General features: G+C 48.2%; 1 protein-coding gene across 1 annotated transcript in view; it reads left to right on the plus strand.

Annotated features, from left to right (window-relative positions):
* Positions 1-14,449, plus strand: part of TCERG1L (transcription elongation regulator 1 like) — a 219,229-nt gene that overhangs the window by 159,686 nt on the left and 45,094 nt on the right. The window contains exons 14-15 of the mRNA XM_042780403.1: positions 369-457; positions 14,201-14,355. Coding sequence (XP_042636337.1) covers positions 369-457; positions 14,201-14,355 — 244 coding nt within the window. The remainder of the gene's footprint in view (positions 1-368; positions 458-14,200; positions 14,356-14,449) is intronic.

Raw genomic sequence — 14,449 nt, forward strand, 5'->3', positions numbered from 1 at the left:
GGTATGAGAAGCTCCTTGTCCAGTGGGAGCCCTGGTCCCCCAATCATCAGAGGGCTCCTCCACTAACCATATTAGAGGGCTCCTCCACTAACCAACACGTTGAAGGTTCGAGTCCACCCAGAGGTGCGTTAGCAGAAAGACCTGGTGATCTAGCTCTGAAATACCAGCCACTGAAAACAGTGGGGGGCACAGTTCTGCACTGACCCACATGGGGCCACCACACGTTGGGGTGAACTCGACAAGGACTGGTTTGGTTTGCACGTTTGCTGGGGTCAGATCTGTCTGCAGGAGACTCTGTTCTCCTGCCTGTGGCTGCAAATGACTGTGTATGACTTACTAACCAGACTCCCCCTCTCTCTCTGTTTAAGGAACCACCACCTATCCTAGTGAGAGGAGAAGAGAGCCTAGCTACGGGAAGCCGACCTGTGGCCTCTGCCCCAGTGCCCGGATCTCCCTGGTAAGACCCTCCAAACCCCGAGAGCCATGGGAGAGAGCACCGCCTTGTCGCAGCTCTTGCTTGTTGTTATCCCTGGACAGGATTGAGTTTTCAAAATGAATGTGCAGCTCATGAGAGACGTGGCACTGCACTGCTGCCACATCCTGCAGAGAGAGAGCGCGTTTAAGTGGAAGTGTGTGCTGATGAGTATTAACATCACGTGTGGCATCTGGACCAGAGAAGGCCATGTCTGAGGGAATCGTAGCATGCCGTCAGCTTCAGAGGGAGAAGCCCTGAGGACTCTGAGGATCAGAGGAACTGACCGCTAATTGCGGCTCACCCACTCTGGCCACGTGTCCTTGGAGGACACCACATCTTTGAGAATGCCACACACAGACATCTTCCATGAGGGAGCCACAGGCTTTGGTTTTTAAAGATGCCCTTTTGTAATGGAGTCATTTGGAAGCAGAGTGGAAAGGGTATTATAGTAAAAATTAGCTTTAAAACCTGATGATTGGAGAGAGGTAGACATCAGGGAGGAGTGACCAATGTAGTGGCAGAAACAGTGACCGGTTTAGTGTGCACCCAGGTAGGTGGCCACAGAGGCTGCAGGTGAAAGCAGCCTGCTCCTCGAGGGCCGTGAGGAAGAGTGTGGGTGTCGCTGTGGCCGTGGCGTGCTCTGGCTGCACTCGTGCTGGTTGGCCAGACTGTCTGGAGAGAAAGAGAGGGGCGGGGCATCTTCCCCTGGTCAGGGTTGGGGTTTGCAGGGCCTAGTGGGCACTGCTCTCTGCCTTTAGGTGAAAGTGTTCACCCCTGAGGATGCCCCTGCAGCGAGGTCTCCATACTCAATAAGCAAACTCTGTCAGTAAGTGTGTCTTAGGGTGCACACACTACAGTGGAGGTGAAGGTTGATTCTGGGGACTGTGTGAATCCATCACAAGGCCTCCCCATGCTGCCCTGGGGCGACAGCTCCATGAAAGGCATGGTCTTGCACACCAGGATGTTACCATGGTGACACCATGGCTGGCCCTCCTTAAAGTCCTCTTACAATGCCATGAGCTCACTGATGTGGGTTGCTTACCTGCTCCTTGACTGATCTCCTTGCCTCTTGTAGTGCATCCCTTGTCTTGAAACTAGGAATTATAAACCCTCTGAGCTCCAGCAAGGAGGTGGGGTGGCTGTGCCATGGCTGCCGCCATGAAAAAAGCCATTCCCCACAAGCACAGACCCTACTGGACCCAGGAGAGAGTGTAGGATGGGGACTAGGATGGAAGATCTCCAAGGCCAGGAACGGGACCACGAGGCAGGTCACTGGAGAGCACCGAGGGTGGAGTGAAGGTTTGAGCATGGTGCTTCTGGAAGGTGCAGTGGCGGAGGGTGGGAGGAAGTGGGCAGGAGGGCGTGAGCATCAATTGTGCAGGTCTTCTTGGCCAGGCTGTAAAAGCAGTGAGCCCAAGGGGCAGTGGCATGGTCAGTGTGCTGGCTAATAGAGAAGAGCTAGGTGCCATCCAGGCGACTGAGGAGTGCGATGCTCCATGGAGACGTGTACTTTTTATCATAATTAGGCGAGGACTCGATAATTCAGTGACGACTGGGCAAGCCAGTCAGGCTGGGCCAATAGTGGCATGGAGAGAATGTGGGATAAAGGATGCAGGATAGAGCTATGTTGGGGGAGGTTGTCATGACAAAAATAAAGGAGAAAGTCTTTTAGAACCTACTCCAAGTATGTAAAATGAAAATCAATTCGTTCTCACTCTTGGCTAACTTTCACTTACTGTTGTTACATTTTTAATAACACTGAAGCTGAGAAGTTTCACATTTGGAAGGACAGCTATACAAACTGAATGTTCTATTCCTCTGTAGATGTAGGAGAGAAACTTGTCTTTTCAGACAAAAATCTTCCAGAATTTTAAAGTAGTGTTTGCTCCTTGGCAGACATGCTAGAAAGGGGTAGGGCTGTATAGCCCAATTGATAAGTGAGGAGAGAGGGTCCAGGTGCCCTTTTCTCTGCAGGACACTGCTCCTGGATGTGGACTGAATGAAGGCATATGGAAAGCCAAATGCAGGCAAGGAGAATTTCTGACTGTTCTCAACTGTGTATAATTCAGGGAGGCCCTGTGTGGTGCCACTGGGTAACATTCTCAGCTGCTAAACCACAGGGTGGAGCTTGGAGTCCATCCACAGGCACCTCATAAGAAAGGCCAGGCGACCTGCTTCTAAAGGTCAGCCATGAGAACCCTGCAGGGCGCAGCTGGGCTCTGACGCGCGTGGGTGGCCAGCAGTCAGAACGGCCGTGCCAGCACTGGTCACGTATGACTTTTCCGTTATTCTAATTGCCAAGAGAGATGGCAGATTAACAGCCTCCTTGAAGGCATTAATGTAACCCCAGACAGGTCAGCATCGCACCACAATGCCCTGACGAGGAAAGAAAGGAGACTAGGAGATACACACGAGGCCTGCCCTCCCATCTGTGCCAGCCCAGTGCCTAAAAACGGATCCAGAGTCCAGCTGGATTCCTGGAGTCAGCTCTGTCGCCGGAAGCTCATTTACCGGAGCGTCACTGAGTGGAGCCAAGGGTGCCGTAATCTGGGGTGCACCATTTTAAGAAGAAACAGAAAATGAAGACTGCGTATCATCCTTCATATAAAGTGGTCTCCTCCCAACCTCCAAGTGGAAAGGCTGAGCTTCTGGAAATGCTCGCGGCAATGCCCTTGGAGTCACCATTTGCCAACCTGCCCTGGCTCTGGGCGCACTGATACGGGAGTAGCATTGCTTTCATCTCGCGCGGATTTCTGTTTATCCCTCTTTTTTAGTGTTTGGCTTTTGATCCAAATGACAATTTGGGGGGGGGTGGGGATTAGCCATTCTGGTAGAGGGAAGTAACTACAATGTTTTTTTTTTTTATTGGAGTTGTTGACGACTTGGGGAAATTTCATAGGCAATTACTAAACAAAGTGTAAAATCCATGAGCTTGTGACTTAAATTACAATAAATGTCAAAGATTAGCTAACATGTTAAAATTACCTACAAGACTATGGATTTACAAATAATTACAACTCCTTGAACATTGGTTTTGGAATTATATCATTGTCTAAAGAATGCAGACTGACATACTGCAACTGTTTTTATGTAAGTGATGTGTTAATAGTGCAATCAAAGTCTCCTTGTTTAAACGTTTTATTGTGATTTGGGTGAAATGTTACAAAGCTCCTTTTTCATTATGACTTAGAAAGGAAGAAACTGTGCTAGAAGAGAGGGTGTGTGCTGTATCAGTCCGGAGCCTGGAACCTGCAGAAGGTGCCAGATCCTATCAAAGCTGAGTCATGTTTGACCAGAAACAAACCCGCTGCCATCAGGTCCTTTCCAACACGGAGCAATCCTATAGGACAGAGCAGAATCTCCCGACAGGGTTTCCGCGGCTGTCATCATCACAGGAGCAGGCTGCCTCATCTTTCTCCTGCAGAGCAGCTGGTGGGTTCAAACCACCAACTTCAGGGTTAGCAGCTGAGTGCTTAACCACTGCGAAACCAGGGCTCCTTCAAAAAAGGAGAGAAGAAAAAGCAGCAGCAGCAAAGGTGGTTAAAAGGCCAGAGGTATTCGATGCATTATCAAAAGAAGCATGGTTCACTCATACAATATCAGTAATACATCACAACTCAGAAGCTAATGGCCAATTTCACATCCCTGCTTCGGAGAAATGGGAGAATGACAGACAGTGAAGCTACCAGGGATGCACTTTGGGGAACTATGGTACATGGTGACAACATCAGTAACAATCCTTGTGACAACCAACTGGTATTCAAAATCCCATGTGTACTCCTTGGTCCTCTTGATTAGGTTTAGTTTTGTTTTCTCATTCTGACTTTCTTTGAAAAAGGAGCACCGGTGGCATAGTGGTTAAAGCATTTGGCTTCTAACTAAAATATCAGTGCTTTGAACCCACTAGCCACTCCATGGGAGAAAGATGGAGCAGTCTGCTTCCATAAAGATTTACGATCTTGGAAACCCAGTGGGGTCGTTATGAGTCAGAATCTACTCGTTGGCAGGGTTTTTTTTTGTTTTTTTTTTTTTAATGATATCTGAGTACCTGTTGAGAATTGGTTCCATTTGGCATAAACATCCTTTTTATTATTATTTTTAATCCATAACTATTCATTTATTGGGAGTCTCTGTATGATGCAGATGATCAAGCACTCATCTTAAAACAGAAGTGTTGACAGTTCAAATCCACCCAAGGCACCTTGGGGATCTGCTTCTGAAAAGGCATCCGTCGAAGTCCCGATGGAGCACAGCTCTTCTCAGACTCACGTGGGGTCACCATGAATCAAGATCTCCTCAAAGCCACCACTTTGGGATATTTTAAAAAATACCAACATTGGTAATGACTAGGTTTGGCTTTCAAAGAGTTAATATCAGAGACATATTCTGGGGTGAAGTTGGGAGAACTTTTCAAGAAAGAAAGGAAAGCTTTCCAAAGTCTACTGCACATGAATGACAATCAACAATAGAAGAGTAATTTGAAATGCCAGTTATTAAGAAGAAAGGTGGGCTTGGTCACGTGAGCTGTGTCAATTTTTCATACACCACAACTTAGCATGCAATTGGGCTAACTAAACTTACAGATGACACAACATCACTCTTCTTTGAATACTTGCCACTGAAGAGAAACCAAATGTCACTTTGTCCCTTTTGGATAATTGAGTCTTTTATTATGGCAGAAAGGAACGGTGAAGAGTTATATGTTGAGGAGGGGTACTGATGTTAAATGTCAAACTGGATTAGTCAAGGCAAATGGAAGAGGCTGCATGAGGAGGCTGCCATTTGGGTTCACATTTAAGAGGCCCTCAGAGATGGCAGCTCCTTGACTTGAAAGTGAGATGTGCCATTCCAGCTTTTCTCTTTGTTCACTGTCACAGTTCTTTTGGTACCCTTGCTCTAATCCTAAGACAGTGATAGGTTTTTGGGAGTCCCTGGCCTGTAGAGGGCAGGGAAATCAGAGGCAGGGGCTTTGCTGCAATGAAAAATAAAACACTTTTGGTTTGGGGATGGCCAGGTCTCTGGTTGTAGTAAGAGTGAAAGAGATGTTTTAAATAGGCATGAAGGCAGGTCTTTCTAGAAGCCCTCAGCAGAGGTCAACATGAAATTCCATGTAAGCCTTTTGCATTTGGAAGGCAGTATGGGGTCTTGGATGATGTTTCTAATATTGAGAACATGCATCACCTCTTTGCAAGGCTGGAGAGACAGTCAGCCAGGGCTTCTGACTAACTGAGGTTAGGTCTCATTTATCACTCATTAATTCACTTTTTCTGTACTGTTCACTACTTATACATTGGGAAAATATTTTATATGCAGTAACTAAAGATTAATAGACAAAAGTTTTCAAAATGTGGTGTTACAGAAAGCAGTTTAAAAATGACCACCACTTAGGGCAAAAATACATGAATATACATTTATCTGAATTTTTGCTACCAGCTAAAATGTCCACCTTTGATGTGTGTGAGGACTGATATGAGAGGCAGTGGGGGAAGCCTGCCCTCCCCTGCTTTTGCTGTATCTCTCTCTTTTGATATCTACATGGCATGTCTTCTTCCCTGAATGCTTTATGCCTCATAAAGAACAGGGAGGGAAGTTGATTCTGCCCCCTCAGGAAAGCAAATTTTATGGAGCCCTCAGATATTCTGGACTTTAATGTGCATCACTCATAACCCCAACTTCTTGAGGATCTTCCATCTAGAATTTCACTGTGACAATGCTACCCTGACCAACCTTTACAAAAGAGATAACCACATTTGCCATGTCTAGAGCTGAGAGATGTTAAATAAACCTTGAGCAGTTGTCCAGGCCCAAACCTGATCTTATGGATGATCTTAGTCCTTGTATCAGATGAAACATCTCTGTTATATGTACACTCTTTACTAAGTAAAAGCTATTGCTGGCGGAGCTATAGTCAGAGATGTTGGATAGGAGAACGTGGCTTTGGAGGGAAGGTGGGAGGGACATTGTCCAGCCTCTCTTCTTTGAGTCTGTATGGAGGCAGGCAGCTCACCTGATTCACATGTGGAGGACCGGGCTGCCCCATTCTACCCAGCCAGCCCCTTCCTGGAAACTAAGTTCAAGAAAGGGTGAGTGGGGTAAGGGAGGGAGAGAAGAAAGCAAAAGGCATATGAATGCTGCCCTGTGCTTTCCAAGATCTCGGCTGGGAATGGAGCTCAGAAAACATATTCCTGGCACAGGGCATGCCCGGACAGATAGACAGATGGGGAGAGAGACGTGTGTGTGCATGCGTGTGTGTGCATATGTGCATGTTGTTCTTTGTGTGTGATTAGAAGAGGGCCTATTCCCTCTCTTCAATGGATTGAGACTGAGGCTTGGAGAGAGAAGCAGAAATGGTGTCCACCTCTTAGAGTTTGTAAACATTGGAGTTTAATCCAAGACCTCAGGCTGGAGGTTTGAGTCCACTCAGAAGCATTTCAGAAAGAAAGGCCTGGTGATCACTGAGAACCCCGTGGGGCACAGGTTCTACTCTGGCACACATGGTTTGCCATGAAGTGAATCAATTCAATGGCTGCTGGTGGTTGGTGTGTCTGAAGGATGGCTGTGGGAATCCTTTTGCACAGGAAACAACAACCCTCATTTTTTCCTTTGAACAATCCCACATCTTCATGTATTAGGGATGCAAGTGTGGATATACTGTATACCAGATTTAAATAATTCTGATACACTAATTATATCCTTGGGGATATAGGGAAAGTTAAAGAGAAGAGAGAGTATGGCAGCTATCCAAGAATTATACAGCATGATTAAAGAAGGAGAAGGTACACATATTACTTAAAATGTGCATAAAATGATACATAAAATTAATTTTGCATGTTACAGCTGGCTTGGTCTAGTTGAAACCATCCGGAACAAGTGGATGGGCAGATGTCTCTAGGGTAACCACACTTATTCATACTGCCACAGACTCTTTGGTTCAATTCCACAAGTTTCCCTAGGGCACAGGAACTGGGTTCTTTGTAGCCTGGATATAAATGTGTACCGTGTTAATTGTTGTCACTCAGCTCTCTCCTGGGTAATAATCCCCTATTATGGTCCTAATTAGCTCTACTCTTCCATTGCTTTAGAAGCATGGTGGTGGTGAGCTAGGCACTTGGTACTTGCTTCACACACTGAGAGCATTCTAGGTGGCTAACTCTTTCTGTGATGAGGGTGTAATGGTGGGCATCTTTGTACCCAAGAGCTAGACACTTAGACTTAATGCATCTCCCAAAGCACTGAATTTATAACAAAGATTGATCTGGAGTCTGAGAGAGTTTGGCTAAATAAATGTCCAAACATAAATCCCCTTTCTTGAGTTAATGGAAAAGCTTGAGAGCTTTGGGAAATGCTTGAGGAACTCAGTGAGAAAATGAAGTGTCAGACTGAGGAAGAACTCACATCCGTGGCCCATGGTCATTGGGAAGGCCTTCCTGAGTTGTTTTGGCCTGAGGAAGAACATTCATTAGTGGTGCTGTCATCAGGAGACCTTCATGAACTATGTCAGTCTGAGGAAGAACCCACATCTGTGGCCCATGGTCATTGGAAGAGCCTTCATGAGCTGTTTTGGCCTCAGGAAGAATCCACATCTGTGGCCCTGCCATCGGGAGGCTATTTGTGAACTGCATCAGCCTGAGGAAGAACACTCATCCGTGGCCCTATCATCAGGAGGACATTCTGGAAAGTGTACTTTTTGGCATCTCAGTGCATTTGCTTCTTCAGGACAAGGAGTGACAGAAACCCTGAGGACCCTGGACCAGGTTTCATAATACTCAACAAGGGCCCCCAGGAGTCCTAGTCCTGTTTAGTGAGTGTGGTCTTGGGAAAAGGATAATTTGGCCTTGGAAACTGGAAAAGTTCAGGAAGGCCCCCTACCACTGCTGGAAGTCAGCCCACAACATCACCTGGGTGGCCCACCCATCCCTTTCTCCACTAGAGGAGGCCCCATGTGCTTGGCATACCACATATGGGCCTCTCAGAGGGCCCCTGACTCTTTGCATGGCTGTCTAGACCCAACTATAGGGAGCCACCTGTCCAGTCCCCCCCTGCCCACAATCACCTTCCCAGTCCCACCTGTCCAGACCCCTGTCTGCCCTCAACGTGGCATCAGGTTGGCATGAGATCTGGAAGCAGCAGCCAGAAGTTCAAAGCTGGGAGGAGACAGTGGGCCTCACTCTCCACAGTTCCACACAGTCAGGCTCTGCTGTCCCAAACTAGGAGTGATGGGTTATCTTCACAATCCTTCTGACTAGAACCTTCTCAGGACCCGCACCCTGCTGTGGCTTCCACAGACCACCCAGGTCTGTTACAAAGATCAGGGACCATCCTAGAATCAGGTGTGAGAGTCCGGGTTGACTGAGGATTATGGCCCAATGGGGGTTGGATGGGGCTGACCCCAAGCCTGTGCCCACCAGCACCTCCACCTGCCATCTCAATCTGAGTCCCCATGCTGGTCCACTCTTTCATAGCCTTGAAGGAACACCTGTCTGCTCCTGGACTAGCTGACACACACACACCTGTTTCCAGAGTAGCACATCTCTGCACTGCACATGTCCAAGTGAGTGCCTAGAATCACTCAACCCTGCATCCTCAACCCAGCAGCCTGCTGTGCTGGGGGCTGCAGTGATGGTGGTGCCGACGTCAGTGGCTTGAGTCTTATTCTTGAAGCCCAAGGTGCAGGTTTTGTAAGGAAGATGGGGGTGCTTCTCTTGCTGAGCACTCTGACTCCTTCCTCCTACATGGTTGCATCTTGAGTTGGCTCCAGAACCTGTGTTTCAGGTGGGTGGGGCTGCTTGGGGGCTGGTGGGAAGAGTCTTCCAGGTAGGGAGTGGGGCAAAGATGGAGCCACTGTGGCTGAATTCTCAGTGAGTCTCCCTGGAGCCTGAGCCCAGTGCTCTGGACTGTGAATTACACCCGAGACTTGGGCCACTTTTACTCCACACTGGCCAGTCCTGGGTGGCAGGGACTGACGAGGGCTCTTTCCTGGAGGAGGGGCAGCTGTGAGCTGGGGGACAGTGACCAGCTGTGAAGTTGGCTTGGTGGAGCAGCACCAATAGTGAGGGTGGCTGGGGGTCTGGAACCAAATTGGAAATAGAGAGAGGAGGAGCTGAGAGCAGAATCAAGTTGGGAGGAACTTGAGGAAGGGTCTAGGGTCCAGGGACCACCAAGCCTAGCCACCCTCTGTGATTTTTTAAATTTCTTTTTATTTTATTTTAAGAGTTTGTTTTACATTCAACATTACATGTACATTTAGTTTCACTCCCCATTTACCATGTCCAACCCTAACCTAGTCTCCTCCCCTCCCTGCACAGTAGCCCTCCCCCCGTGCCCCTCATAGTTATGCACTCCTGTTTGTCCTGCATTTCCTCTGTGTGAACGTTGACCCTCTGGTGCCCCACGGTCAACTGCTCCAAGGGATGCCTTTCCATAGTGTATGTGGGTGTGTCACCCTGGGTTGAGTGGGCTGCATGTACATCTTATTTACTATTGGGCTGAGAGCCAGTCCCTGGGAGTGAGCTTTATTCAAGGCCCAGAATGTATTCTGGAGCCATAGTATTGGGGATCTTACCGGACTCCATCTGACCATTAATGCTGGACATTACTGAGTTTTTGAATTTTGATCCACATTTTCCCCCCCATTCTATCCCAGATCTTCAGAGTTGATCCTTTCTTGAGCAATTGGCATAGGTACCCAGGCACCATCTAGTTCTTCTGGTCTTGAGGGCCATCATGCTCTAGGGCTGATTGCTTCCAAATGCCCTTGTTTTTTGCACTCTTCTTCACTTCTGATGATAGGAGACCATTAGGTGTATCTTAGATGGCTGCTTGAAAGTTTTTAAGACCTCAGTCACTACTCACCAACGTAAGATGAGGAACAAGGCTTTTATGTATTTTGTTGTGCCAATTGAGTCTGGTGTCCCCCAGTACTATGGTCCTAAGTTGTTGATCCATTGGATCTCTCTCCCACAGCATCTGGGTGTCTGTGAGGGATTAGGCTATGTCTGTCGTCTGTTGTTTCTGTAAGGATTACAGGTATTTTGTATCACTGGTATCTGTGCAAGATTAGCCTCCACTGAATCTATCATTGGTCTAGAGTATACTTCTGTTCACTGACCCCCATCTGATCATCTCAGGTGTTTTAGTGTTTATCTGTAGCCTGGTGTTTGGTGTTGATGATAATGCAGTATTGTGGACACACTGATTGGTATTAGCATCTGTCGTCTCTCTCCTATGTGCAGAATTCCGTGTCCTCCTTTTCCTAATGTTATCATGGGGGTCACAGACTTTTTCCATATATCCCTCCCCTTACCCACATCAGCATGTGGGCCCCAACTAGCCCAAAATTAATACCTCCCCTTCCCTCCCCACCCCGGTAACCTACAAAGTGAGTTCCCTTTCTCAAGTAAACCCTTCTTTGTCATTTTACAGTAATGGGCTCATATGGTATGTGTCTTTCTGCTATTGACTTATTTCACTCAGCATAATGTCCTCCAGGAGCTCTGGTAGCATAGTGGCACAGGCACTTGACTGCTAACCAGAAGGCTGGCGGTTCAAACCCACCAGCCACTCCTCGGAAGGAAGATGGGGCAATCTACTTCCGTGGTGATACTGCCTCGGAAACCCAAGGAGGGGTCACTATGAGCCGGGGCCGACTCAGCTGCACATAACAACAACAACAACAACAATGTCCTCCAGCCTCATCCACGTTGTGAGATGATTCACGTATCCCTCATTGTTCTTTAATGGAGCATAGTATTCCATTGTGTGCATGTACCATAATTTGGTTATCCACTCATCTGTTGATGGGCATTTAGGTTGTTTCCATCTCTTTGCTATAGGGAATTGTGCTGCGATAAACATAGGTATACATATGCCTGTTCGTGTGCTACCTCTCACCTCTGTAGGATATATTCCTAGTAATGGAACACCCTCTGTGAATTTGGACACCTGTGTGGTGTGTTCACTGGGTAAGGTCCTACGAAGAGACACAGTTGAGCTCATGCTGGACTGCAAATCTCCAGCCCTGGGCCCCTAGACCAAGGCTCCTCCTCCCAGTGACACTGTATATCATGTGTATCATGTGTGTTTCATGTATGTATGTATGTGTATTGTATGTGTTCATGGTGCATGTGTGCATGCATAGGTGTAATGTGTCATAGTGTGCTTATATGCACATGTGTGTGCATTGCATGTCTGTGTGCATGTACAGTGTTGTGGTGTGTACCTGTGTGTATGTATTTGTGTTTGTGTGTCATGTGTGTTGATGTGTATGTGTGTGCATGTGTGTGGGTGTGTGGTATGTGGATATGTGTGTACATGCATGTGATTTTATATCTCTGCATATGTGTATAAGGTGTGTTCACGTAAGTGTGTATCATGTGTGTGCATGTGCATATGGTACATGTGTAGAAAGTTGGGCTCAGTATGACTTCCTGGCTGGAGATGGCAGCGGTACCTGGGATGCGTCTGCCACCCCTGGCCTGTGTAAGTGTGTATCATGTGTGGTGTGGTGTGTGTGTGTTACGGGTGGTGAGAGTTAGGCTCAGTGTGACTTCCTGGCTGAGGATGACAGCAGTACCTGGGATGTGTCTGCCACCCTTGGCTTGTGTAAGTTGCTCTTTAACTCACCAGGTGCCACCAAGGTGCCTGGGAAGGTGGGGGTCATACTGCAGTTCTGAAGCTTTAAGTGGATGGACAAGGATGCAGAGATGAGCTCCCAGGATTTTGCACTCAGGCCAATGCTGTCAAACCTCATGGAGAAAGTAACTCACACAGGCCTGTTGGACTGTGATGGACAGCCCTGCTCCTACTGAGTATTTTGTCTCAGGCCCATCCCTGGGAGGCCTCTGAGCCACATAGCAAGCTGGGGATGCCCTTGGCCATACCCCAGACTAACCTGACTTCCTTTGAAGCAGATCAGAAGAAGAGGCCCCTGGTCTACTTCCTGCCACCCTGCCATGCTCAGACCTCTTCCAATGGCATTAACTGCGGACCTGTGGAGTGGATGCTGCCCTCCCCACAGCACAGCTGTCTGCCCCCCCACCCCGCTCCACCCCACAGAGAGCAGATCTGCGTGGCCCTTAGGACTTGGGTTGGCTGATTGCCAACAGTGGAGCTCTCATCTGAGAGTGTCTCACAGAGGATCTGTGGTGTCCGAGGGAAGGGGTCGTATTTCCACACCAGGTTTTATGTTCCCACCACCTGTACTTGCACTGGCAAATTCACACAGTAGCTGTGTTGTGCTTTATAGCACAGCATACTCACCTTCAGCTTTATACTCCACAGAAACTTCTGCCAGTGGCCCATGCTGTAAAATCTCGAGGTCCCCTGTGGCTTGAGAGGTTGAGTACCTCCTGCTGGCTCCTGGAGGCAAGTGTAGAAAGGACCCTGGCACTGGGCCAGGCTTGGTTTCAATGTGCAGACCCTGGCCCTCCATCCCCACATGGGGCCTGTGCACCTGCCCCTCCTAAATCTTTCCCTGTCTGAAGAAGGGAGCTGCTGGGAGCAAGGAGATATTGGGTCTTGCCTGGTTCTCCCTATGGCGGGATGGACTTTACTAGAATAAGCAAGTCCCCGTTCTGATCCTACTGCACAGGTGGTGGAAGTGAGACTGGTGTGTGTGTTGGGGGGGACTTCCTCAGAGTCACTGGAAGGTCAAGAGAAGGTCAGGTGGAGGTTGGGCATGACAGCCAAGACCCCAGGCCAACTATGGCCACTGTCTTTGGCTCCTGCTCTTCTGAAACTGGTCACAAAGCTGATCTCTGAGACTATGAGGGGCCCAGAGAATACAGAGGTCCCCAAGTCAGTTTCTTTGAGCTTAGAGGCTTCAAACAATGCACAGTATTCCCTCACAGCACTGGACGTCAGAGTCCAAAACCAGCCTCCCTGGGCCAGACCAAAGTCCGCAGAGCTGGTTCCTTCACAAGGCTCCAGGGGACAAGCCACTTTCTTGCTAAGACAAGTGGGGGTGAAACCCACAGCCAGAGGGATGCTTGGGTGGGCTTGGTTAGCTCTGATCACGGCAGTCGAATCCAACTCCTCTGGGTATTTCCAGTTCACTGGGATCTGTCTTCTCTCCCAAGGACTTTTCCTTTGTTTCTTTTTTGTAATTTTTAACCTTTTCTCCTCCCAGATGACATTCTACAGATAGGGCACTTGAAAACTGTATTCTTTCCAGATACTTTAGATTCACATACCTGAAAATATAAAACCCAAAACTCACATCTTTGCACCTCCAAAAACGAACCACAACTGGGCTGAAATTGCTAATTACACTAGTCTGTTTCAGTTTTCTGCTGCTGGAGGGGAGGGGAGTATGCTGTGGCCGTAAGTCCTCCTGGACCCCAGACACTCCTCCTGCACATACAGAGCCCTGCGGGGACATTGCAGAAGCCACTCTCTAAGCTGTGCAGTTCCAGCATCCCAGGCAAGAGGTTCGGCAAAGGGTCTGCAGCTGGCCGGGGCTGTCATTAAACCAGAGCCAGTCGGGGCTCTGCATCACACTCCAGATCTGCTCAAGCTCTTGGCTCTGCTGGGCCTTGGTTCCCTTCTGGTGTCGGTGGGCATCGTAAGTCTACCAGTTACTCAGATGAGATAGAGTCGTCATTAGTATTCACACTTTACATAAATACCCCTTCGTGAGCATCTCAGTCCTGGGACTTTTTCTGGTTCATGTAACTTTGTAACTCAATGTCTTGGCCACTGACTGAGATGCACTTCTACTTAAAACAGGTGCGTGGTCTGGACAGGTGATGACCGGGTCTTCTTCTTCAACCCAACAATGCAGCTCTCTGTCTGGGAGAAGCCACTGGACCTGAAGAACCGTGGGGACCTCAACAGGATCATCGAAGACCCTCCCCACAAGCGGAAGCTGGAGGCATCAGCAGGTAACTACCATGGGGCTATTTGTTCCCCATTGATTAAGTGTCAAAGTCTCTGGGTGGAATAATGGTTAGAGTTCTCGGCTGCTAACAGACAGGT

The sequence above is a fragment of the Orycteropus afer genome, unplaced genomic scaffold (assembly GCF_000298275.1).
Source record: "Orycteropus afer afer isolate SDZICR_OR568_19922 unplaced genomic scaffold, OryAfe1.0 scaffold00038, whole genome shotgun sequence".
Lineage (NCBI taxonomy): Eukaryota > Metazoa > Chordata > Mammalia > Tubulidentata > Orycteropodidae > Orycteropus > Orycteropus afer.